The sequence below is a fragment of the Mustelus asterias genome, chromosome 5 (assembly GCF_964213995.1).
Source record: "Mustelus asterias chromosome 5, sMusAst1.hap1.1, whole genome shotgun sequence".
Classification (NCBI taxonomy): domain Eukaryota; kingdom Metazoa; phylum Chordata; class Chondrichthyes; order Carcharhiniformes; family Triakidae; genus Mustelus; species Mustelus asterias.
In genome coordinates, this window is record NC_135805.1 from 93,820,906 (window position 1) to 93,848,613 (window position 27,708).

The 27,708-nt window shown below is 40.5% G+C and overlaps 1 protein-coding gene across 2 annotated transcripts in view; it reads right to left on the reverse strand.

The window, feature by feature from the left end:
* Positions 1 to 559: 559 nt before the first annotated feature.
* laptm4a (lysosomal protein transmembrane 4 alpha) overlaps positions 560 to 27,708 on the reverse strand; it is a 40,007-nt gene continuing 12,858 nt past the window's right edge. Inside the window, exons 2-8 of one of the 2 annotated variants that reach the window (XM_078213052.1) lie at positions 27,517 to 27,637; positions 23,630 to 23,706; positions 23,402 to 23,524; positions 15,438 to 15,533; positions 12,623 to 12,721; positions 10,421 to 10,502; positions 560 to 4,672 (exon numbers count right to left, since the gene is read on the reverse strand). In XM_078213052.1, coding sequence (XP_078069178.1) covers positions 10,428 to 10,502; positions 12,623 to 12,721; positions 15,438 to 15,533; positions 23,402 to 23,524; positions 23,630 to 23,706; positions 27,517 to 27,637 — 591 coding nt within the window. In that variant the 3' untranslated portion in view covers positions 560 to 4,672; positions 10,421 to 10,427. Of the gene's footprint in view, positions 4,673 to 9,547; positions 10,503 to 12,622; positions 12,722 to 15,437; positions 15,534 to 23,401; positions 23,525 to 23,629; positions 23,707 to 27,516; positions 27,638 to 27,708 lie in introns of those variants that run through there. The other variant, XM_078213051.1, reaches the window with a different exon arrangement.

A 27,708-nucleotide genomic window follows, 5' to 3' on the forward strand; every position in this document is an offset into this window, starting at 1 on the left:
TGTATCCCTCTATTTGTGTCACCCTTCATGTCTGAAACCATTCTTGTAAATTTCTTCAGTACACTCTCTAAAGCTATCATGTCCACCCTAAAATGTAGTACCCAGAATTTTACAACCTACTCCACCAAAGCAAACTAGTGTTTTGTATAAGTTTAGCATAACTTCTTGTGTTCTGTGTCTTTAATTGGAAAGTGAAAACATCTGATTTGAAACTAGGGTCCTAAATCTAAACGAAGGAAACCACGAAGATACCAGGCATGAATTGGCTAAGATAGATTGCGGAACTTCATAAAAGGCATGATGGTGGATAGGCAATGGCTAATATTTAGGAAATGAACGTATGCATTGGAACATTAAACATTCCTTTCTGGGGCAAAAAAGACAAGAAAAACAATCCAACCAAGGCTAGCAAAATAAATTAAGGATAGCATTAGATCTAAAGAGGAGTCATATAAAGCTGCTAGAAAAAGTAATAAGCCTTAACATTGGCAACTTTTCAGAATTCAGGAAAGGAGGACCAAGAGATTGATTAAGAGGAGCAAAATATCTATGAGAGCAAACTTGCCAGTAACATAAAAGTGGACTGTAAAAGCTTATACAAATATGCAAAAAGAAAAAGATTAAAGACAAACATAGGTCCCTTACAGCAGCGTTTTTCAAAGTGGGGAATCGCAACCCACGGGTTGTTCACAGGATGTTGAAAAATGGGTCACCAAAAATTATCCCCAAAGATCGCCTGACCTTTTTTCCCCCATTTTCTCTTTGGGTAAATTCCTGCTGCAGTACAGTGTATAACCACGAAGCAAGAATAAACAGGTCAGTGTGCCCTGACTGTGCACTTGGCACCAGGCATCCTATACACAAGTGTACTTGGTGCCAACTTTCTTTCCCTTTTTAGTAAGCTGATTGTAGGCATGGATTGGTTTGTTACATGAAAGAGAGGGCCAGAGACACCCACAGCCGATAAACCTACTGGCCAGGGTCACGCATCTGAATTTGCCAGAGAGAGCTGTTCTGCAAGTCCATGACAGGACAGAACAGTAGTGTTAGCAATGAGCGGTACCAATGTTAATTATGAACAGAGAGCCAGGGCTTCCAGTGAATACCCTGCAAAGAAAAATACTAAAATCAGGAAAAAAGCAGTATAAAGATGAATTTTGAGGTATTGTTTTATTAATTGCCAATCAGGATGCAAAACCTGTGTGTGTCATATGCAGGAAATACTGGTGAATGAGAGTTTAAAACCCTCAAAACTGCAAAGTTATCTGAAGACTGAACATGGCAATCCAGAGAACAAACCTTTGGATTTTTTTTTCATCAGACAGCATGAACTGAAGTCATCAGCTCAAGCTCTTAGCAGAAACTTAACATTGAATGACAAAGCCCACTTAGCTAATGAGAAAATGCCCCACACCATTGCAGAGAAACTAATTCTCCCTGCAGCATTAGACATTCTTCACATGGTCTTCGATGAGAAGTCAGCTGAAAAATTAAAATGCTTAGTGATAACTCACAAAGTTTTAGTGGTACTCCTTACAGAAACCCGACTGTGCACAAAGAGGCCATTCGGCCCATCGAGTCTGCACCGACAACAATCCCACCTAGGCCCTATCCCTACATATTTACCCGCTAATCCCTCTAATCTACGCATCCCGGGACACTAAGGGGCAATTTAGCTTGGCCAATCAACCTAACCCACACATCTTCGGACTGTGGGAGGAAACCGGAGCACCCGGAGGAAACCCACGCAGACACGGGGAGAATGTGCAAACTCTGCACAGACAGTGACCCGAGCCGGGAATCAAACCCAGGTCCCCGGAGCTGTGAAGCAGCAGTGCTATCCACTATGCTACCGTGTCGTCCTTATCTACCGTTATCTTGCAGGACAAGTTGGTGCACGAGGGGGAAAGTAGTTTTAACATTGTGCATTATTAAAATAATTAAGTATACACTCAACCCAATTTAACCTTCCATGGACTTCAGATTGCTTTCTGTTCTACCTCATCCACATTTAGGCCGCTCTCGATGGTGATATTGTGTAACATGCAATTGAATCAGTGGCACAGCTTTGCTAATAGATGGCATCTGACCCATAGGGAAGTTTCAAAAAGTCAGTAGTCTGTTCTATGACCCTCAGACTGATCACAGGGGTAGTGCTACTACCAGCATTCACTTTCTAACCTAACTTGGCTGCAGAAAGACCATCTTCAAAATGCTTTCACTTCCAAGGAATCATCCCTCAAAAGACTGCCTTTGCCTTCCAACACAGGATTGCATTGAAAAAAAAGTATGTCTGTAAGTATGAAGTGGATAATGACAGGGACAAAGTGACCCATGTCCTCCACAGATGAACTTCCTAGGCAGTCCTAGATATTTTTCCCTTTAAAATAAAACCCAAGGATAGAGGGAACTGAACATCATTCCTATTGAGATATTTTTAGCAATTGATTTGAAAAGTTCACTTTAAAGAAATTCCTTCCTGAAAAAGCAGCAGCGGGAAAACAAAGCTGTCTCATAATTTGTGCCAGAATACTGTTTTCCCAAATTAAAGGCTCCCAGGAGATTGCAATGTCCATGTAATTTCCTGTCCACCACAATCTGTTGATCATGAAAGACAGGAAATCTATTTCTTAGACATTAGAACAGATTATATGGGTGCAAATATAAAAGTATGAAATGTATTTTGTTAAATAAGATGGGTCATTCTGTAGGACAGTAGTTGCAAGGAGAAATACAAAGTTTGATGCACAAACAACCATTCTAACATTAGTGAAATTTAAGTACAATTTACAGCATACAAACAGGCTACTCAACCCAAATGATTTGTTCCACATGACCCTTCTCCCACCCAGGGCCAGTCTTAGAACATTAGGTGTTCTAGGCGAACCTTCCGCCTGAAGCGTCCCCTCTAACTTCAAAAATGAATATAAATTCTGCATTTAGAGTTGGATTTATTCTATATGGAAAAGGGGAATATTGAGAGACTGTACATTCCTTGTTCTATACTCACAGCATATGAACCAGAAGAAATGCACAAAAGATGTGTAATATAGCTCCTGTAATACTAAGTGTTCCTGCAATAATTAATAGATGATTTTACATGCAAATTACATGGACAATAATCTATAGTAAATGGGCTAGATTAAATTACATTCTCTGATATTATTTACTGGTTCTCAGTTTGTGTCGCACGGACAGAATGAGGAATTGGAAACTTTAGGCAAGATTGCAATGTAAATACATTAAATTCTAGAAATGTCAGTATATATCAGTGGATCTAGAATAGATCTTTCATTCCCACTGCTGAAGCCTATTTGTTTACTTTTGTAGTGTCCAGGGGAGAGAGAGTAGACAAAGACAAAGATCTGAATTTTTTTTGTGACAAGGAATGCAAGTATACAATATAGCACAAAGCAGCAAAGTCACTGCAACATGAACAGCTAGAAATAACATTTTTAATGATTAGTAGTGAAATGCAAATGTTTCTCGGCCCCTTCAAACAGGTGAAATTATTAGATTTCTAGTGCGTGGAAATATTAGTATTGCCTTTGTTTACCTATTACCATCAAGACTGTGGACCAATGCATTTGTATAAAATCACAAGTGCCCTCAGCATTTCAACATGCAAGCTTTAAAACATTTTTTATTAATTCACGGATGTGAATATCAGTGGCTTGACCAGCAGTTTTTGCCCACCCCTGGCCTTGAGAATGGTGATGAACTGTCTTCTTGAACCACTGCAGTCTAAGTATTTCTTCTCAAATTGATATTAAATACAATTCCAAATTTATAATAATTAGATGAATCTCAGTTTTCAACTATAGGTCACAACGAAATAGAAATCAGACAGGCATAAGAAGCAGTTTATGGAAGCTAGTAACGGACCAAATGAATTTCGGCCTTATAATTTTCTTCTCATTGCCTCCCTACCCACTACCACAGGGTTATTTACTCAAAGATATCAGTCAAGATACTGAAGGCTTAGCAACTTTCCACGAGTCTCAAGTCAGGCAGATCAGATCACAGGTTCAATTACTGATCTCTGCTGAATGGACTGATCTTGACTGATTCAGTGGAACAATGCTGCAATCAAGAATCAACAGCAGCAAGAAGAAACGTTCAAGTTTCAGTTCGAGGCAACACTGAGCAGTTATTGCGGCTGGTCCCAGTGACAACATACAACTGGTTGCAGTGTCACAGATTACTTTCTCCAAGTGTGTGTCTGTCAGCAGTAGATCCAAATATTCAAATGAATACCTCTGAAGTGATCTTAGGCCGCTGTATTCTAAAGAGACCCGATAATGAAATGGTCATCATTTCTAAAGCTGAAACCAAAAGTAATCAACTAGTCAATATAGTTATGAAAAACAAAGGTAGTTCCAGATTTCAAGTAACTGATCTACGAAGAAAGACTTTGCTCTCAGTCTGCTCATGTTGGATAGAGAGCGGAGGGTGAAATAATTTGAGAGAATAGAGACTGACACATTAAAAGAATACAATGGCCATTTAATGCATTCTTCTGCTTCAATCGCCCGAAACAGATGGAATCTGGAAGTAGGATTCTGAAGATCTAAATCCAAGACCACCTCAACGCCCAATGCAAGTATATAAACTGCTCAGAAGATTCCACCACACTGGCCTGCTCATGGGAACAATAATGGGCTTTGTTTTCCTGTGAAATGAGAAAAGTTTAAATAGATGACAACTCTGAGGTTTATTGCAACAAAGCAATAATTGCTTTTAACAAGGAAATAAAAATCCGTAATGGCAACTAGCAAATCACAAGAAGTGAATGGTCATACTATTTTGCTGACAAATTCCAAAAACAGATAAAATGCAGAATACTAAAGGCTGTTTCACCAACCAAGCTAGCTCCCTCTAAAACAATTTACTTTAGGATTGATTACCTGTGATTAATCTCAAGGTTAGTAGATGCTACCTTAATCAACTGCATGGATTAAATTTAGCTTAGAATTCTCCCGATTGCATATTATTTGTTAAATTGTTCCATTTACAAGTGTTTACATAGAACATAGAACCCCTACAGTGCAGAAGGAGGCCATTCGGCCCATCGAGTCTGCAGCAACCTGTTGGACTTTAACCTGGTGTTGTTAAACTTCTTACTGTGTAAGCCCCATCTGGTAAGCCCCATCTGGAGGTTGCCCTAACCATTTAGAAATAAACCTCTAACCTGTTCTGCTGATCTGACAATGGGAACTTCAGATCAAAAAAGAGGCTCAAGGATTAGCACATCATCTTTCAATTAGGCATTTAGCCTTCTGAACTAGAGAGTTCATTAATTTTGGATCATAACCATTGCAGCCTTTTTCAGACAGCCAATATATGTAATGATTCTGCTGCTGCCATTTAAAAGGTAAAGTTGCCATAGTCCCAGATGATCATATGCTTTGAGGGGGGGGGGGGGGGGGGGGGGGGGGGAGGGGGGAGGAGACCTGACTGGTATCGATTTAAGTTAAGTACAATTTACAGCATACAAACAGGCTACTCAACCCAAATGATTTGTTCCACATGACCCTTCTCCGACCCAGGGCCAGTCTTAGAACGTTAGGTGCCCTAGGCGAACCTTCCACCTGAAGCGTCCCCTCCAACTTCAAAAATGAATATAAATTCTGCATTTAGAGTTGGATTTATTCTATATGGAAAAGGGGAATATTGACTGTACATTCCTTGTTCTATACTCACAGCATATGAACCAGAACACTGTTTGACACCATTGCATGGCTTTTACATTCTCTTTATTATACTCTATAGCAGGCCTGTTCAACCTTTGACCGGGAAGGGGGGGGAGGGGGGGGAGACATTTGCATATTTTTCTTACTCAAGGGCTGATGAGCAAATTTTGGAAAGATAAGGTTTGGCATGGCCATAAAACTTCAATTTTAAAAATCAATTTAAGTACAGAAACAATTGCTGGGCAAGGGTATGAATTATTAAGTTGAAATAGAGTAAATAATAAAAACGCACAGGGTGAGAGAAGGTATGTAGGTGTGTGTGTGTGTACGTGCTGATGAGTGGTGGCAAGAGCAAGTGAGAAAAATCGAGTCAGAGTAGAAGGCAGACTCTCATCTCCACACACTCTTACAATGCTCTTCAGATGCACAATGTCTCACACTGCCCTCCAGACACAGTCACTTACTCACCTCCACAAGCACCTCTGAATCAGATGCAGCCACACCCTTCCAGCACCAGATGTGATTGCGTCCTCCCCCTTTGTGGAAGAGACCACCAGAAATCTGGGCAACCCTCAGTTCTGAACACCCAACAGCACCCACCCTCCCATCTCCGATGCACCCACCATAGCTTGCCTGCTCCAAAAAGGCAATGGCATACACACACTCCACCCCACCCACTCTCTCTCACTTACACACATCAGCAGCCAGTACCCTACCCTCGTCCCCCAGTGAAAGTAAATTTGCAGTCGCCTGAAGTCGAGATGAGGCCGCTGTTCTGGGCCAGGGAGGCCACCACTGACTCGCATTGAGCTCTCCACCCTGAACCCTAGTCGGAAAGATATTCAATACTTACCTCTGGCAGTTGATGACATTCTGCTTGTCCGATCACCAGCTGGTTTCACCCTACATAGCCACCCATCAGCAGCCAATTCATGGAGAATCTCTTCCACCAGGAAAAAGATACAAAAGTCTGAAATCATGTACCAACTGGCTCAAGAACAGCTTCTTCCCTACTGACTTTTGAATAGACCTACCTTAAGCTGATCTTTCTCTACATCTTAGCTATGACTGCAACTAGATTCTGCACCTTCTTTCCTTCTCCCCTCTGTCCTCTGAACAGTATGTTTTGTCTGTATAGCGCGCAAGAAAGAATACTTTTCACCGTATATCAATATATGTGACAATAAAAAAATCAAATTAGTGATTGGCTGTGCAGGCACTGATCATTTTTTGACATTCTTTTCAGGAAATTTAGAAGTTGAACTTAAAGGACATGGCAAGCCCCATCTGATGTGGAGATGCCAGCGTTGGACTGGGGTAAACACAGTAAGAAGTTTAACAACACCAGGTTAAAGTCCAACAGGTTTATTTGGTAGCAAAAGCCACACAAACTTTCGGAGCTCCAAGCCCCTTCTTCAGGTGAGTCTCCTGAAGAAGGGGCTTGGAGCTCCGAAAGCTTGTGTGGCTTTTGCTACCAAATAAACCTGTTGGACTTTAACCTGGTGTTGTTAAACTTCTTACTGTGTAAGCCCTATCTGGTCAGCCTTGGATAAGTCTGTTCTGGAGGTTGCCCTGACCATTTAGAAATAAACCTCTAACCTGTTCTGCTGATCTGACAATGGGAACTTCAGATCAAAAAAGAGGCTCAAGGATTAGCACATCATCTTTCAATTAGGCATTTAGCCTTCTGAACTAGAGAGTTCATTAATTTTGGATCATAACCATTGCAGCCTTTTTCAGACAGCCAATATATGTAATGATTCTGCTGCTGCCATTTAAAAGGTAAAGTTGCCATAGTCCCAGATGATCATATGCTTTGAAGGGGGGGGGGGGGGGAGACCTGACTGGTATCGATTTAAGTTAAGAATCACCACACCTTAAGTGAGGCAAGGTTTAGAAGGCAGGGCCTTCACGAATAACCTTGGCCGGTATGGGAACTGAACCCTTGCTGTTGGCATCACTCCTGGCTAAATGAGCTAACCAACTTCCCAACAATGGCATTCCACTTGTCCCACTAGATCCATCTTTCGTTTACTATCCCATTCATCATTTATTCATTCCTTCCGCCATTGTTATTTCCTACATACACCCCGTTCCCTGCCTTTGTATTCAAACCATCTATAACATTTTTCAATTCTAAAAAATAAAGTTAAAACACTTCGCTCTCCACAGGTACAGTTGGATTTGCTGAGTGTTTCCAGATTTCCAGCTTCTGCAGTATTTTGCCTTTGAACTCGTTACATCTTGCCCAGGATATCTTCCTTGATTTCCAAATTCTTAATATATAAAAGCTCTTCTCCTGTCTTATTGTTTCAGAATATCCTTTCCAACTGTATGATGAATTATTTCCCACCTACCAAGCACAAATGTTACTTTCCACGCTTGCTGTCCTTATGGCCTTGAACAAACTGCAACAATTTTGCATTGTGGGTTCATTTACCTATTCGAAACTGGGCTGAAACCACAGATCTCATGTCACACCAAATAGTTCTACAGTTTTCAGAGAAAGGAGACTTTTTCATCCAGTGACGAGAATGAGGTGGGCGGAGGAGGAAAATAAATGTCTGAATGGTGATGCAATGTGAAAAATCAATGGATTCAGATGTTGAATTTTTCTAGGATGGTACAAAAAACAGCTACAGCCTTTGCCAGTAGCAACTGAGGATGTGGTTTGAACATAACTATTATTTTCTATCCTCCAAAAACTTGAGCTCATCCAAACTGTGTGGGAATTGCACCAACTCCTATTCACCCATCACACGTACTCACTTACCTACACTACCTCCCTATCCATCAACACCTCAATTACTCTCATGTTCATATGCCCCCATGGCCTCATACTAATGTGTTCGTTGCACCAGGCTTACAAGCCTCAAGATCACTACTCTACCGAACTCTTGTGCATTCCCCACTTTCTTTGCCTCACTACTGGCTGCTGTGCCTTCAGCTGTCTTGCTCCCAAACTGTGGAATTCCCTTCCCAAATTTTTCTTCTCTCCACCTCTTTTCCCTCTTTAAGATGCTGCTTAAAATCTTCCCCTATGACTAAGCATTTGGTCATCTGTCCAAGGATCATCAATTTCTAGATGGTCATGAAGCATCAAGACATTTCACTACCTTGAAAGCACTTTACAAGTTGCAGATGAACAACTGCACAGCATGAAACAAAAAAAGGATATTTCTTCCCTAAGTATGGCAAATTATTCTACTTATAGATGGGTATATGTACTGTAAACAGTTAATAAAATATCAGAATTGGTTTTAAGAAAAGCTGGAGAGATAAATTAGTCAAATTGCAAATATACCTACTTTCAGGCACAAAGACTTTTCTATTGGGGATAGATCAGTCTCAAGCCAGATTTTTACAAATATATTTTAAAGTATAAATATGGGGGAGGCAGTGACCTAGTGGCATTGTCACTGAACTAATAATCCAGGCACTCAGGGCATTGCTCTGGGGTCCTAGGTTTTAATCACACCACAGTAGATGGTGGGACTTGAATTCAACTAAAAAAACCTGGAATTAAAAGTCTCATGACGACTATGAAACCATTGTCGATTATCTTAAAAAAACCAACCGATTCACTAATGTCCTTGACAAAAGGAAATCTGCAATTCTTACCTGGTCTGGCCTACATGTGAATCCAGATCCACAGCAATGTGGCTGACTCTTAACTGTCCCCTCAAGAATAATTAGAGATGGACAATAAATGCTGGCCAAGCCGGGGACACCCATGTCCCAGGAAAGAATTAAAAAAATACTAACCATAGGCAAGTTTATTGTATAATCTGAACGTAGGGATATTGAAAGGAAATAACAGTTCTTTTAATCTAAATTTTAAAGAGAAATTTAACTGCATTATAAAATGAAACATTTAATATTTTTTTCAGATTAAAGTGACAAATAAAGGAATCATACAATCCTTAAAATGATTGTTTACACGTATCAGTTATAAAATGCAGAAAACAACAACTTTAAGCGTTACAATTTCCTCTCCACCTAAAAACATAACATATTATACCGAAAGGGATCTGAAAAAAGACAGCACAAGAAGTGCACAAATACTTTTTTTCCATACATATGACAGTATATTTCCATATTGTCAATGCACATAATTCACCAGTCTGAATTGAAAAGTCCAAAAGTTTGAAGTCTGTCTTGCAGTAAAAAGAAAAGTGCAAAGTTGGATGGACCAGTGGAAAACTACTGTGTTGTACATGATTTCTGCCTCAGGAGGTTGCATTAACATTTAATAGATCACCTGGAACCTCTAGTGGCAGAAACCAAGTACTGTTTATTTCAACTTCAAGTTCTGCACTGTATTCCAACAAGTGCTTTAACTGCTTATCTACTTCAAATGGTCAAATTTCAAATTAACAACCAGCTCTGTCCTGTATTTATTCCAAGAACCATTCTAATCTCCATCTGATGTTATGACGAAAACATAAAAATACAAACACACCCAAAATTTTTTAATGAAAGGCAATTTGAAAGAAAGAAAATCGCAACTTGGTGCAGAAAGATCAAAGATACTCACCCAGTTAAGTAATTCGAGAAAGTAGAAAAATGCATATTCAAGGCTCTCAGTTTCAATCAAGTTTACATACAAAATATAATTTTCTAGATACTTAGCAGTTTACACAAATACAGAATACCTCTTAAAGTCTCAAAGTTTAACTGCAAGGTAATCAGAATTTAAGAAAAATGCTCATTTGTTATTGATTTACATTGAGTTCAAGCAGGCATGTAAGGAGGTGGTGGCTCCTTCTCTGGCATCTTCACAGCCATTTCGTAAGTTGGCAGCACATACTAAAAAATAAAAAATACATTTCAAGCATAACTAAATATTAGAGCTGTGCCATCTAAAAAAAATCTAAGAATACAGATTCAATTTAGTAATTTCACCCAATACAGGCAGCTAAATGTTCACAATTTCTCCTCCAGTTAATTAACTTGATGACAGACTTTAGACAAAATAAGTTATGATTGTACCAAGAAAAAAGTATGATAGTTCAATTGGCACCAATGAAGATAAAGTACAGCAATAAGTATCCAAAATACCTATTTGTTATTGAGAAGTGTAATAAAAAAGCTATCATTTGTTACACTGCTGCCTTTGAAAACAGCAATCAACAGTAACAGAGGAAGCAGATAGAAAATATAACCTGTTCATGTCGTAAAGAACTTTCCTTGAACAAACAAATGTGGTAACTCCTGGAGTTACCAATCAATATTTAGATGCAGCCACGTGTGACATTTCACTTGTAAGACTTGCGATTTTCAGTTGGCTGGAAAACAGCCTTTTAAACCATAGAATCACTACAGTGCAGAAGGAGGCCATTCAGCCCATCTGGTTTGCACTGACTCTTCAAAATAGCACCGAAATGCCTGCCTTCACTCCCCAATCCCCATAACATCATGCATTTACCATGGCTAATCCATCCAACCTACACATCTTTGGACAGTGGGAGGAAACCAGAGCATTTGGAGGAAACCCATGCAGATACGGGAAGAATGTGCAAACTCCAAACAGACATTCACCCTTGGCCAAAATTGAACCTGGGTCTGTGGTGCTGTGAGGCAGCAGTGCTAACCATTGTGCTGTGCGTGACTTTGATTTGATTGGAACTTGTTTTACTCATGTTGGAGTTGGGTACAAGGAAGAAAGCAGGTGATTAAAACCAGCTCTGCTTAAACTGGACAATTCAAATCAATTGACAAATCCAAAGATGTTTTTTTTTCAAGCATTGATTTAACTGAAAATGTTTTGTTGCAGTCAGCTCTGGGTTTTAATTTAAGAAGTGTTTGTTGAAGCTGTCACATGCAGCCTATTAATTTGCTCACTGGCACAGTTGTCTAAAGCATTCCAAGTAGTATTTGTTATAGCAATAGCAGGAATTGCATTCAAAAGGGCCACTAATGGCATACAAGTTATTTGAGCCATAGGCTGTAGTGGGAGGGGATGGGTGGAAAAAAAGAAGAAAGGAGAAGGGAGAGAGGAGCATGGGGACTCAATCCACAGATTAAACATGAATGGTTTAACTATGGAACAGCAGATTGAATTCCTGAAATACAACTCAGTGCAGTAAAGTATCACACTACAATTTAGAAGCATTAGGAAACCAATTTATGATGTAGATGACAGACTAAATACCTCACTAGCTACTGAACCAGGTCTAGAATGATTACAAACTTCACTTGTTGAAAAACATCCAGAGGAAGACATGGCCATGTTATAAAAGTTTAATCAATGACAAGTGATTATACAAGTTCTCTCTTTTTGGGGGACAAGGCTGTATGTGTTCAGTGTTACAGTTGTAAACAAAACCTGGGTCAAAAGAATGCTTCAGGTGAGCCACTTGTTAAAATTGTGCTATAGAGTCAACACATCACTTGAAACTCAAGTGGTACCCAATCAGGTGATGCATCTTCACTATTGAGCAGATTGCATTTGACATTGTGCCAGCTAGCTACTTCCATTTTAAGAATTGTAACAGCTCAGCTAAAATTCATCAACTTCACAATCACATTTGATCAGTGTTGGAAAACAAAATCCGCAAGGAGGAATATCCTAGAAATTACACTATACTCATTTAAAAATCCGTACTCTCCTCCAAATGAAGACATTTTGCAAACCAAATTGGAAACAACAACTAAACTCATCCCTTGCACCCGGAGTCTGGACTAATAGATTTGACTACTTCCGAGCCAGTTGCTGCTTCAAGTCTGTTGAAAATTACAACCACAGCATTTTCTTAAAAGCAGCACTACAATATTAGGTGTCACTTTCTGAATATTACATATTTGATAAAAAGTCAGACACCATAACAAGAGAACAGAGCTGTACTAAAAGAGGAGAAAATAAAGTGAAGTTGCTCTTTCACCTCCATCTATATTGGATGTCCGCAATTTACAGTATTTTTGCATACCTGTAGAGGCGTTTCAAATGCTGGGTACACAGCTATTTCAGGTGCGTTCCTATTGTTGATGTACTTGTAGCAATTCCAAACACAGTTGATGAAGTAAGCCTGTGAAATAAAACTACTATTATATGCACTTGATTAGCTGTTTTAATTAATACAAAATAAAAGATTAAAACATTTATAAACTTGTGATATAAGCACTAAATGAGACAATAGTGAAGCTGAATGGGCTTTTGTTTGCTTTTAGACACCATATCAGGTTTTAATAAAGTTAGTTAATTGTGGTTGGTGAGACAATAAGGGATCAAAGCTACAGCAATTAGAGCATTGGTGTCAATGCGGTTTAAGACTTTTTCGTAATGACCTTGTATGGGAAATTGTGAGAACTGTCAAGTAGGGAAAGCAATGTGAAAATCAGTCATGCTCTTCTATATGATCACACAATTGTCAGAGAATGCACATTTATGATGTGGATCCAGTGATTTGGACCTTTCAGTCAGCAGTGAAGCTGCAGATTCCACCACTCGCTGGTTACCATCTTTTTGGGCTGAGCAGACCCAGGTGCATTTTGACACCGACTTAAAAAGCTGCACTCCTTGAGCAAGCATTACTTTTTTAAAAAAAGGTTTTGGCAGTGGATGTAGCATACTTCCATCTATGAACGATGACGTAGAAGCAGCAGTTAAGGTTTCTTCATATGGTGATCTTGGCTGATGGCTGAAAAGGCCAATCTTTGAGGGGTAGGTTCTGCTAGACGTGCTGCACATAAAGCTTCCTGGTGTCACTGTGCATTGATGCCTGGAGCCACTTGTTATCATGGTGGTGTATGGCAGCCCAAAGGTGGTGTCACCATTTTCCTTTGTCAGCTGGTGCACTAATTGATGTTTAGGTGCTTTGTCACATTGCCAAGCATTTCTGAAGCAGAGCTTTGGGTGTCCCACACTTTTCTGGCTCCATCGACCTCACCTTACAGGAGGTCGTTTGGTACATGACTGTCTTCCATCATGAGCCAAAGAAGCAGCCTGTGTTTGATGAGTGCTAACAAACTTGGGAACTCTGTCATACAGCAAGCAATTGAGAACACAGGCTTTATAAAAACCATCAGCTTGGTTGAGCTTGCTGTTATCCCATGCACGTGTCATGAGTCAGTGGTGCTTTCCCTACTCGTGTATCAAGGACTGCAACAAGGGACAGATTGTCTCACTATGGGCCCCGAGGTAGCAGAATTTGCTAATCACTTCAAAGAAGGTGTTAGTGTGAGAGATCAGGGTCAGAGATGCAACACCTTGTCCCATGACCATGGTTTTCTTGATGCTTGTTAGGGAGAACAAGTTACAGACATGGAGGAAAGTCCATAAATCTTGGTAACTGAGTTTCCATGTGGGCAACCAGTGCGGCATCATCAACATAGTGGAGTTCCCGATCAGGATGCAGTGTGTTTTTGTCTTTGCTTATTATAGAGCTTGCTGACCTACTGTGCAAGTAGACTCCTTCCAAACTCCAGTGAAGATAATAGAGGGAGTATGGAGGAGCATATACAAGTGGGGGTAGACTGCAGCCATTTCACGCCATTCTGAAACTGTTGGAAGTAGAGCCCTCAAACTGCATCACATGAAGTGCATGATATCATGAAAGGAGATGAGACTGAGCAGTTTTGGTGGACAGCTAACTTCCCCCAAAGTCTTGCACAATTCTGCTCTGTTGACAGTGTTGAATGTGTGAAGCGAGATGAAATAAGGTGAGGAGGTACACTGTTTCCCTACACGTCTCCTTAGCAGGCGAATGGAGAATATCATAGAAACATAGAAGATAGGAGCAGGTGGAGGCCATTTGTCTCTCCAAATGTGCTCCATCATTCATAATGGTCATCCAACTCAATAGCCTGATCCCACTTAACAACCAACCCCCCCCCCCCCCCCAAATATCCTTTGATCCCCTTCTCCCCAAGTGCTATTCATAATTCTTTGAAAACATAATGTTTTGGCCTCAACTACTTTGTGGTGGCAAATTCCACAGGCTGACCACATTCTGGGTGAAGAAATTTCTAATTTCTGTCCTAAACAGTCTATCTTGTATCCTCAGACTGTGAAAATGAAAAAGTTGTACCGAAGCACGTAGGTTGAATTTATCATTTGAGAAGGGAGAATGAACAAATTGTGGACCCAAGTTTGAGTTAATTTACAATTTCATTTGCACATCATTTTAAACAAGTAACTTCCTTTTTAAAAAGATGAGGTGGTGGAAAATTATCAGATAGCCAAACATGATTGGGAGAAAGAAAATCGGACAGAAAAGCTAAGTAACATGAACGAAGAGTTTAAATATTTTTAATTGACTGGGAAAATAAAATGTTAACCACAACAAGGAAGTAAACAGATTGGTGACTCAGTCATAATGTAGACATATTTAAATGTTGAAGTGTTAACAAGATTTGCACCAAAATCAAGTCTAATTTAAATATGCTTATCTTGAAAAAGATATGCCATATTTAGTGGATGTAATATTGTACCATCAGTCACTGCGAGGAGTCTTTTCCTTCAGTGAGTATTAGAGAATGATAGTACATTTATAGAATTATACTTATAACTGTAATGATTAGGTTTGCAAGCTGTCTGATCTACTAAATTACTGTTTTGGCAATTTGGTAAGTGTGCTTTTAAAAGCAGCAATTTTTGTTCCTGTAGGTATCTTTCTATATTTATATTTGTGCTTCAAGCTTTTCATTTGTTCCCCAAATATGGAAATTATGACAAGTTTTTTACTCAATACGTCATACACATTCAAGCCACAAACTGCTATGGTTTCACTTCTATTGCCTTACCTTAACAGTTATCATAATGGTGAAAGAAAGCAGAACTATCAGTAGAAGGCAGCTGGAGTCCAAAGCAAGAAGGTCATCCTTGTAAGGGAAGTCTGGCTGTAAATAAAAATGCAACATTTATGTTGTGCATTTGAAATATTAACCAGAGCAGTTCAGACTTTTAGCACACCTTAACATTTAATCATCTGAAAACATGTACATGGTAAATAATATAACTGCAATATCCACCAGTTTGTCAATCAGCAAATTTAATTGGCAAATTAAGTTCAATACAAATCTGAGATAGTACAGTTTGGGAGGAAGAATAGGGTTGGTCACTTATTACTTGGAAGAGGCAAGTCTAGGTGGGGTAAAGGAACAAAAACGGATCTTGAAGTACAAATACATCATTCACTAAAAGCTGCACTACAGATTAACGAGACCATATAATCAGCAAACCAGGTACTATATTTCTAGAGGAATAAAATTAAAAAGTATTGAAGTTATTCTAAATTGTACTGAACTATGGTTAGACAACGTGCAGTTCTGGTCACCATATTTTAAAAAGAATAGAGTTATACAGCACATAAAAGGACCTTTTGGCCCATTGAGTCTGGACCGACCATAACTGCCACTACAGGCATGCGAATGCCATTTTCCAGCACTTGTCCCATATCCTTGAATGTTATGATATTTCAAGTGCTCATCCAAATATTTCCGGCCTCCACTATTTCCTCTGGCAGTGCTTTCCAGATTCCCACCACCCTTCTGAATCCCCTCAATCTCCTGCCCCTCAGCCGAAAACTATGCCCCCTCGTGACTAACCCCCCCAAACTAACAGCTGCTTCCTATTCACCCTGTCCAAACCCCTCAAATCTTATCCCTTTCTCTGCTCTTAAACAATCCAAACCTGTCCCAGTCTCTCCTTATAGCTCAAATGCCCCATCCTGGACAATCTTCTCTGCAGCCCCTCTAGTGGCACTGGACACGCTGCCGGGATAGTTTATAAGGATGAAATAAGTGGATACATATCAAAAGAGAATTGACAGGATGAATCTCTTGCAAAAAAAGGCTTAGCACCTAATAGGGGTCTGAGACTAATGAAAGGTTTTAAACAGATTTGTTTATAGTTGTTATACATTAGAGCCATTTCACTCCATTCTGAGTTCTCCAAGTCACATACCATCCTGACTTGGAACAATGTTATTGTTCGTTTACTGCTGCTGCGTCAAAATCCTGGAATTCCCATTCTAACAGCACTGTGGATGTACTTGCAACACATGGACTGCAGTAGTTCAAGGTTGTAGCTCACCACCAATAAATACTGGCTGAGTCAGTGACATCCACATCATGTGAAAAAATTTAAGTGAAGGAAAAAAGGGAGAAAATGAATTGAGAGAAAACTTACATGCACCATAAAAACAAACAGTAAAGAGTTTCTATGGATATATAAATAGGAAGCAGGCAGCTAAGGTAAATGTGGGACCTCTACTGAACAAAGCAGGTGATAGATAAACAGCAAATAAAGAAATGGCGGATATGCTAAATAAATTTTTTGCATTGGTCTTCACTGTGGAAGACATTGCAAATATTCCCAAGTTATCAGATGGCCGGATTTTAAATAACATGGTAGAACTTTTAAAAAATTCCAACCACAAGTATTAGAGAAACTCAAGGGGTTAAAGGTGGGTAATTTGCCAGGACCCAATGAACTGCACGCTAGGATTTTAATGGAAGTGGCTGCAGAGATAGTGGACCCATTGGTTGAAATTTTTTGTAACTCGCTAAATTCTGGGAGATTGGAAAACAGCCAGTGACACTTGTTCAAAACGGGAGAAAGGCAGAAAGCAGGGAACTATTGTCTAGTTAGTTTAACATCTATTATTGGCAAGCTGAAGTCAATAATAGTGGAAATAGCTGATCATTTAGGAAAGCCGAATATAATCAAACCTGGTCAACATGATTTTATGAAAGGTAAACCATGTTTGACAAATTTGGTCAAATTCTGTGTGTGTGTAACATGGAGAGTAGATATAGAGTATTTAGATTTCCAAAAAGCATTTGACAAAATTTTTTTTATTCATTCATGGGACATGGGCTAGCATTTATTGCCCATCCCTAGTTGCCCTCGAGAAGGTGGTGGTGAACCACGTTCTTGAATTGCTGCAGTCCACGTGCTGTGGGTTGACCCACAATGCCATTAGGAAGGGAATGCCAGAATTTGGACCCAGCAACTGCAAAGGAACGGTGATATATTTCCAAGTCAGGATGGTGAATAGCTTGGAGCAGAACTTGTTATTCTCATTTATCTGCTACCCATGTCCTTCTAGATGGAAGTGGTCGTAGGTTTGAAAGGTGCTGTCTAAGGATTTTTGGTGAATTGTTGCAGTGCATCTTGTAGATAGCACTGCTGCTACTCAGTGTCGGTGATGGATGTTTGTAGGTGTGGTGCCAATCTAGTGGTTTGCTTTGTCCTGGATGGTGGTGAGCTTCTTGTGTTGTTGGAGCTGCACCAATCCAGGCAAGTGGGGAGTATGCCATCACACTCCTGACTTGTGCCATAAGATGGTGGATAGGCTCTGGGGAGTTACTCATCGCAGTATTCCTAGCCTCTGACCTGCTCTTGTAGCCACTATGTTTATGTGGCCAGTCCAGTTGAATTTCTGGTCAATGGTAACCACAAGCATGTTGACAGTGGGGGATTCAGTAATGGTAAAACCATTGAATGTCAAGAGACGGTGGTCAGAGTGTCTCTTATTGGTGATGGTCATTGCCTGGCATGCGTGTGGCATGAATGCTACTTTCCGCTTGTCAGCCCTGGATATTGTTCAGCCTTGTTGCATTTGAACATGGATTACTTCAGTATCTGAGGAGTCACGAATGATGAACATTGTGCAGTCATCAGCAAACGTCCACACTTCTGACCTTTTGACAGAGGGAAGGTCATTGATGAAGCAGCTGAAGATTGTTGGGCCTAGGACACTACCCTGAGGGATTCCTGCAGAGATGCCCTGGAGTTGAGATGACTGACCCACCACAACCATCTTCCTATGTGCCAGGTATGACTCCAACCAGTGGAGAGTTTGCCCCCTGATACCAGTTTTGCTAGGGCTTCTTGATGCCACACTGTTGAATGCGGTCTTGACGTCAAGGGCGTCACTCACCTCACCTCTGGAATTGAGCTCTTTTGTCCATGTTTGGACAAAAGACTGTAATGAGGTCAGGAGCTGTAATGAGGTCGTAATACCAAATATAACAGGTTGGACTCTAACCTGATGTTGAGACTTCTTGCTGTGCCCACCCCAGTCCAACACCAACATCTCCACATCATTGTTGTAACTATACTGGAAGAGCTTGGCTGGGGGAGTGGCAAGTTCTGGAGCACAAGTCTTCAGTGCTATTGCCGGAATGTTATCATTGGGCCCATTGCCTTTGCAGTATCCAGTGCCTCCAACCATTTCTTGATTTCATGTGGAGTGAATCGCATTGGCTAGAAACTGGCATCTGAGATGCTGGAGACCACTGGAGAAGGCCGAGCTGGATCACCTATTTGGCACTTCCGGCTGCAGACTGTTGCGAATGCTTCAGCCTCATCTTTTGCACCGATGTGCTGGGCTCCTCCATATTGAGGATGGGGATATTTGTGGAGCCTCCTCCTCCAGTGAGTTGTTTAGTTGCCCACTATCATTCATGACTGGATGTGGCAGGACTGCAGAGTTTAGATCTGATCCATTGGTTGGGGGATCACTTAGCTCTGTCTATCACTTGTGGTTTATGCCATTTGGCATGCAAGTAGTGCTGTTTGGTAGCTTCATCAGGTTGACACCTCATTTTTATGTATGCCTGGTGCTGCTCCTGGCATGCCCTCCCGCACTCTCCATTGAACCAGAGTTGATGATAATGGTTGAATGGGGGATATGCCAAGCCAGGAGGTTACAGATTGTGCTGAAGTACAGTTCCGCTGCTGTTGATGGCCCACAGCACTTCATGGATGCTCAATCTTGAGTTACCAGATCTGTTCCAAGTCTGTCCCATTTAGCGCGGTGATAGTGCCACACAACACGATGGAGGTTATTTTCAATGTGAGGGTGGGACTTTGTCTCCACAAGAACTGTGTGGTGGTCATTCCTACTGATATTTTCATAGACAGATGCATCTGCAGCCAGCAGATTGGCAAGGGTGAGATTAAGTATGTTTTTTCCTCTTGTTGGTTCCTTCACCACCTGCTGCAGATTCAGTCCAGTTGTTATATCCTTTAGGACCTGACCAGCTCGATCAGTAGTGCTGCTGTTGAGCCACTCTTGGTGGTGGACATTGAAATCCTCCACCCAGAGTATATTTTTCACCCTTGCCGCCCTCAGTGCTTCCTCCAAGTGTTGTTCAACATGGAGGAATACTGATTCAGCCACGAAGGAGAATGGTACGTGGTAACCAGTAAGAGGTTTCCTTGCCCATGTTTAACCTGAAACCATGAGACTTCATGGGGTCCAGGGTTGATGTTAAGGACTCCCAAGGCAACCCCCTCCCGACTGTATACCACTGTGCCACCATCTCTGCTGTGTCTGTCCTGCTGGTGGGACAGAACATATCCAGGAATGGTAATGGTGATGTCTAGGGTGTTATCTGTAAGGTATGATATGATGAGAATGACTATGTCAGGCTGTTGCTTGACTGGTCTGGGAGACAGCTCTCCCAATTTTGGCACTAACCCCCAGACGTTAGCAAGGAGGACTTTGCAGGGTCAACAGGGCTGTTTGTTTTGCCGTTGTCTTTTCCGGTGCCTAGGTCGATACCAGGTGGTCTTTCCAGTTTCATTTATTTGCTGAGACTTTATAGCAATTGATACAACTGAGTGGCTTGCTAGGCCATTTCAGAGGGCAGCTGAGAGTCACATGTAGGCCAGATCAAATAAGGACAGCAGATTTCCTTCCCTAAAAGGACATTAGTGAACCAGATGGGTTTTTCCGACATCGACAATGTTTTCATGATCAGTAGACTTTTATTGAATTCTGATTCCACCATCTACCATGGCCAGATTTGAACCCGGGTCCCCAGAATATTAGCTGAGTTTCTGGATTAATAGTCTAACGATAATACCACTGGACCATCGCCTCTTGTGCCACACAAGAGGCTGGTGCATAAAGTAAAAGCCCATGGAATTGGAGGAAGCGTATTAGCATGGATTGAAAACTGGGATGTCACAGAGAAAGAAGAGTTGGAATAAATGGATAAAAGCAAAATACTGCAGATTCTGGAATCTGAAACAAACAGAAAATGCTGGAAATTCTCAGCAAGTCTGACAGCATCTGTGAAGAGAGAATAGAGCCAACATAGAGTCTAGATGACTCTTTGCCCACAGATGCCGTCAGACCTGCTGAGATTTTCCAGCATTTTTTGGAACAAATGGGTTCTTTTCAGAGTGGAAAGATGCAACTAATGGAGTACCACAGGGATCAGCTCTTGGCCCACAATTGTTCAATATTTCCATGAATGACCTGGAAGAAGGAACAGAATGCAAGGTTTCCAAATTTGCTGATGATACAAGGATAGGCGGAAGGGCAGGTTATGATGAGGATATTGTGATTCTGCAATGGGATCTAGATTGACTGGGTGACTGGGCAAAAACCTGGCAAATGGAGTTTAATGTGGGGAAGGCTGAGGTCATGCACTTTGATAGGCAGATTATCTAAATGGAGCGAGACTGCAAGTGAATGAAGTAGACAGGAATCTAGGTGTTCTGGTGCATGAATCACAAAGTTAACAGGCAGGTCCAACAAGTAGTTAAGGCAGCAAATGGCATTTTGGATATTACAAAGGGGTTGGAGTTTAAAAATAGGGAGGTTCTGTTGCAATTGTACAGGGTGTTGGGTGTGGCCTCACCTACAGTACTGTGTACAGTTTTGGTTCCTTTACCTAAAGGATATAGCAACATTGGAGGCAGTCCAAAGGAGATTCACCAGGCTAATTCCAGGGATGAGAGGGTTGTCTTATCAAGAGAGACTAAACAGTCTGGTTCTGTATTTGGAGTTAAGAGTAAGGGGTGACCTTATTCAAACATATGATCCTGAGGGGGCTTGAAAAGGTAGATGGCAAGATGTTGTCATTAATGGGGGAGTCTCGAACAAGGGGACATAGCTACAAGAGAAAAGGTTGATCATTTAAAACTGAAGTGCTTAGACATTTCTTCTCGCAGAGGGTGGTGAATCTCTGCCCAAAGGGTAGTGGAAGCTGGATCATTCGAAGCATTTAAAGTGAAGGTGGATAAATATTTGATAGATCAAGGGACAGAGGGCTATGGGGAAATGGAACAGAAAAGTTGAAGCTGGCACAGATCAGCCATGATTGTATTGGATGGCGGGGCAGGCTTGAAGACCTATTCCTGCTTCTATTTCTTGTGTTCTTGTGAATTGCATCAATGCATTTAAGGGAAAGCTAGACAAGTATGAGGTAGAAGGGAATAGATGGTTACAATTATAGATTTAGGTATCAAAAGACAGGAGGAGGCTCGAGTGAAACATGAACACCTACATGAACTGGTCTGGCTGCAAGACCTGCGGTAAAATCGATGTACAAATCGGTCGGTAATGGTTTAAGGCAAAATTTAAACTCTCAATTATCAGCTAAGGATGACATGTCAAAAAAGAGATTTTACTACATCAATGACAAAAGACAAAGAGCTATTAAACTCTAACCCCACCCCTCTTGTAGGCAACTTGTATTTTAAATATCCCAGCAGAATTTGCCCCTTTCTACTTTTACTGGCGGGACAAACCTCAATTTTGTTGTTGCTCTTAAGTTGATGTTTGCTCCTCCTGGAACCAACCCGAACTTCAGCAAACCCACCAGCTTTGTTTTAACTCATCACAAACTAGGTTTTTCAAAATTGGCATAAGCTCTCATCCACATTTCACGTGGTGAACAATAGTCAGCACTTTCACTGCTTAGGGTGCAGGCTAACATCTACCTTCTCATTCTCCAGTTCTTAGGTAGCAACAGGTCACCAAGGATCAAACAGCAACTCAACCTACTGTCTGAGATACTACAGGGAAGCAGGGAATCTGACCACAAAATGACTACTGCTCTCCTCTCCATGGTGTTGGAAAACATCAAAGCTGTATCCAAGCAGAAATGTTATTCAGCTATCTCTAATTATCACTGCTTTGCATATTAGAAACAAAGGGACAGGTTCCAGCACAACTATTTATAACTTGATACTGACATCTTTCTGGGTTTTAGGAGACCAAGATCTCTTGATTGTGGACTTAAAAACAGACAAGAGTTAACATTTGGCCTCTTCCTTTCTCAGTTTGAACTAACCAGGCTTATGGTCAGACAGATGACAACACGGGTCACATGACTTTTTAACCTACATTTAAATAAACAGTTCCACACTACAATAATCTTAAAAATTAAGGTTCTAAAATAAATCACATACTTCACTTACAGCACCTGTTTTGTGCTGTATGACCAATGCAAAGTTGAATGCAAATAATTCAGTTCAACAATTGAAATAATTTGCATTTGTCTTCCGTCTACATCCAGGCAAACTTTCTCTTGCTGTATCAGCAAGCATGACAACCACTTCCCACAGCAAGCTCTAACACCAATAAATGGGATAATAGACTCAGGGTTGTTGGCCAGGACACCAAGGAGAACACTACACTTCTGTAGGTATCATCAGAACATTTATTTCAAACTGAAATGGTTTAACATTTTATCGAAAAGACAGCACATCCAACAATGGGGCACTTTCGCAGAAAGCAATGAAATATCATCCTACGTTAAGTGTACAAGGTTTAGAAATGGTGCTGGAAACTTAGCTACTCTATACATTTGTCACTACAAATTCAAAGCTCAATATAATAGGAGATAAAATAGAGGACAATTGAAAGCACACGTCAGTGGTTAGGATTACTGGCACAAAGATATGCTCCCAAGTTCAATACTTCTCAACTGTTACAAAAATTGACTTAACTAGAGCTTACCAGCTGGTCCAGATAGTCCTTGATTCTAGGCACGTAGGTGAGAGAGCTGATAGCAACAAGGCACAAAAGTGCAAAATTAAACAACAGGTAGCAGAAGAATGGAATCAGCCATCCTCCACGATGCTGGACGAAAGGGAAAAGCAAAAAACACTTAGAAAAAGTTGCATATTTGGCAATTATAACCCAAGAACAAGTAAACCTTTCAGGCAAAGTAATGAAAGTACTTACAGTGACAGCACCATACACCAACATGGCACTGATAGTAAACATCAAAAGTGAGATGGTAAAGCCAACACAAGCATTCTCTATAGAGGAAAAAAGGAAAAAAATGAAATTCATAAAATCTTGACAGGGAGTTTATTCAATTGGTTGAGAAGATCTGGTCGGCAGCAAATTTTGAAAAATCTATCATTCAAACTTCATACATTTATATTTGAGGCTTCATTAGATTGTTAGGAGCCCTAATAGAATTTCAAAATGGAGGAAAGGTTAGTCACTAAATACCACAGATACAGCTGCTAAATGGCTTCAACAATTTAAAACACCAAGACTAGGTTGTAAATCTCAGAAAATGATCGAAAGCACTCCAAAGAAATAGATAATTCAGTTTTCCTCAAAAAGTGTGTACCATTTCCACAAAATGTGTACCATTAGTACACATTTATCTTAAGCTTCAAATAACATTTCTGTATAAAGAACATAAGGGTGTTTGGGAATTCATTACCTACATCTACAAGTTGCTTCTCTAAAACTAGGTATTCTATAGTGCAAAATGTTATTTTTCCTTTTCTGCTGAAAATAAGTTACATCTTCAACAAGGGAAAGAATACTGCAAAGCATACAAGTACTTTTGTCCACAGCATAAACGTTACTTCAAAGCACTCCTAATACTGATAAAGCTGAGAAATATCTACATTCATTACCAATTCTTCAATATCCCCAAACTGCTCTACGTGTACCTTCCAAGATGAACAGTTGCACAATCTGATTGGGGATTGTCTCCACCTGGGTTGCTTTTGGTCCCAATCCAAATTACACAAGACAGGAGAGCCTGAATTTCATCTTGCTAATTTAAATAGAATTCACTGTGACCAAGATCAAAATAATTTGCTAAAATTCTCAATTATATTCCAATAAGTATACCATATCATTATTAATTTACAGGAATAAGCCAAAAATAAAAACAAAATGCTGGAAGACTCAGCAGGTCTGGCAGCATCAGAGTACAGGAATGAGAGAGAATTTGGTGAACTGGTACGGCAACAATAATCCCTCCCTCAAATTTCAACAAAACAAGGAGATTGTCATCGACTCCAGGAAGTGTAAAGAAGAACATGCCCCTGTCTACATCAACAAGGATGAAGTAGAAAGGGTCGAGAGCTTCAAGTTTTTAGGTGTCCAGATCACCAACAACCTGTCCTGGTCCCCCCGCCATGCCAACACTATAGTTAAGAAAGCCCACCAATGCCTCCACTTTCTCAGAAGACTAAGGAGAATTTGGCATGTCAGCTACGACTCTCAGCAACTTTTACAGATGCACCATAGAAAGCATTCTTTCTGGTTGCATCACAGCTTGGTATGGCTCCTGCTCTGCCCAAGACAGCACAGAACTACAAAAAGGTCGTGAATGTAGCCCAATCCATCACGCAAACCAGCCTCACATCTACACTTCCCGCTGCCTCGGCAAAGCAGCCAGCATAATTAAGGACCCACGGACATTCTCTCTTCCACCTTCTTCCTTCGGGAAAAAGATACAAAAGTCTGAGGTCATGTACTAACCGGCTCAATAACAGCTTCTTCCCTGTTGCTCAGACATTTGAATGGACTTACCTTGCATTAAGTTGATCTTTCTCTACATCCTAGCTATGACTGTAACATTACATTCTGCACTCTCCCGTTCCCCTCTCTATGAACAGTAGGCTTTGTTTGTATAGTGCGCAAGAAACAATACTTTTCACGATGTTAATACATGTGACAATAATAAATCAAATCAAAGTATCTGTGGAGAGAGAAACAGTTCATATTTCAAGTCCATGTGATTTTGTCACAGGAATAAACCAACTACTTCTGTGAAACGTTTTTTGAAGCATTATAGGATGCTTTTTGGACATTAAACTGATTATATAAATGTACATTAGTGATGAAATAATGTAGCACTGCTGCTGTGCACAGGTTTCTTTGGCACACAGAAAGATGCTACATTAAACTGTGGCAGTCTCAAACTCTCTCTCTGCCCCACCCCCCCTCCACCTGATTATCAGCCCTGACTCCCACCCCACCCCGATGGCCAGCCCTGATAGCCCTCATTCCCTCCCCCTCTTGCAGACTGGCAGCAGTGGGTCCCCCCACCGATTGCCCTACCAATAGGCCATGCCCACCAGTATGCTTCACCCCCTCCAGCCCCAATGCTTATTTCAATATGATAATCAGCTCTACACCAATTTCCTGCGCGGAGCTGATTACCCTCAAAAAGAGCAACAGGGAGATGTGCGGAGGTCCGGGCGCCCAGCACAAACTAATATTCAGGATTCTTTGCTGGAGCATCAGGTTTAGAAGAAAAGATAACAGAAAATGTTGGATATACCCAACAGGCAAGGGAGCATCCATGGAGGGAGAAACCGAATTAGCTTCTCAGGTTGCTGACCTTTCATTAGAAAAGATATTGATTTCAGAATAAAATCTACAGTAGGTATTTTGATCATTGTGCACACAAGATAGATGACTTAGCCACCTGTCAAGTAATTTAAATTGCAATTACATGATTTTTAAAAGGTACTTAGCCTAGGTAATTCAGGTATAAATGAAATGTTTTGTCATACAGAAGGCCAAAGTTCCAACCCCACCACCTCCCAACTAGAATGTCTATCAAGGTGATTGTATTGCATCAAATGAAATTGTACAACCTTTGCACTAGATTACACCAATCACCGAGTGTAACTAAACAGCAGCGCAACAGTTTTGTAATTTTTAAAAATATTGATTCACTTGTTTGTCAATACATTTAAAATGGGATTCACCACTTATGAAATAGGTGGCAGCTGTGGTTTCTCTTGAAGTCTAAAGATCAAGTCTCACTCCAGATTTGTACCATTAAATCTAACTCCAGTCCAATACGGAGTGGATGCTTCACCACTGGAGATGCCATCTTTCAGATATTAAATTGTGGCCTGGGTCTGTCCCTCAGGTGGATAAATCTCTTAACAATTGTACGCTAATCACGAAGCTCTGCCTGGTGACCCAAGCCAATCCCAACATTTATCCCTTTACCAAGATCACACAGATAATCAGGACATTGGTGCGTACAAACTATCTGTTGTATATTCTAAATTACAACAGCGTTGTAAAGTGTTTTGAGACATCTTGAAGTTGTGAAGATGAGAAGGATTGTATCAAGTCCAATACACAAGTGTACAACAAGCTAAAGAAACGTTAGCCTTTACTTTACAAGAGTCAAAATACAAAGGGGAGGAAGTTATTCTTTAGTTGTATAGTGCCTTGGTCAGATCTCATTTAAAGTAATGCTTTTGGTTTGAAGTATTGCGCCTCAGAAAGGAAAATCATCTTGGAGTGGGTGCAGCATAGGTTTACTGAAAAACTAGAGCTTAAATGAATTAAACGTTGATGACATGTTGCTTAAACCTGAGTTCTATTGCCTGCAGTTCAAAGACTGATGGTTAACTTAATAGAGGTGTCTAAGATAATTAAAAATTCAGGAGAGTTGATATAGCAAGATATTTGCTCTGGTTGGAAACTTCAATACAAAAAGAGACATAAGCTCATTCAGGAGTAATACCAAGGAGGACTTTTTCCATACGGGGGGAATGTTGAACCCTCACCCAAAAGGCAGTGGATGCCGAGTCATTGCCAGTCACCACACAGAAGATAAAAGTTACTGGAACAGGAGACGCATTGGATTGTTTATCTTATGGTACTGGACTAACAAACGATTCACCAATGTTGCATATCTTCAGAGGAAACTATCACAGCTTTTCATCAGATAAATCGATAACATAAGAACTGCTTCCGAAAAAGTTATCATTGCAATACGTGCTATGCGAGAAACGAAGCTGCTCACAAACTGAATAAAAGCCAAGCATGTAAAATATTATGCATACCTGTTACTCTGTCTGAGGAATAATAGTTTCCAATAACTTCATATTGTATGTCCATTGGAGGTACTGTTTCAGGATGAGTTATTGCCACCGTCAATAAAATGCCCATCAGCAAGTTCACCACCTACTCAAAAAAAGATTTATAGAGTAATAACTACTAGGCAATAAAATACTGGACTTCAGAACAATTTGAAA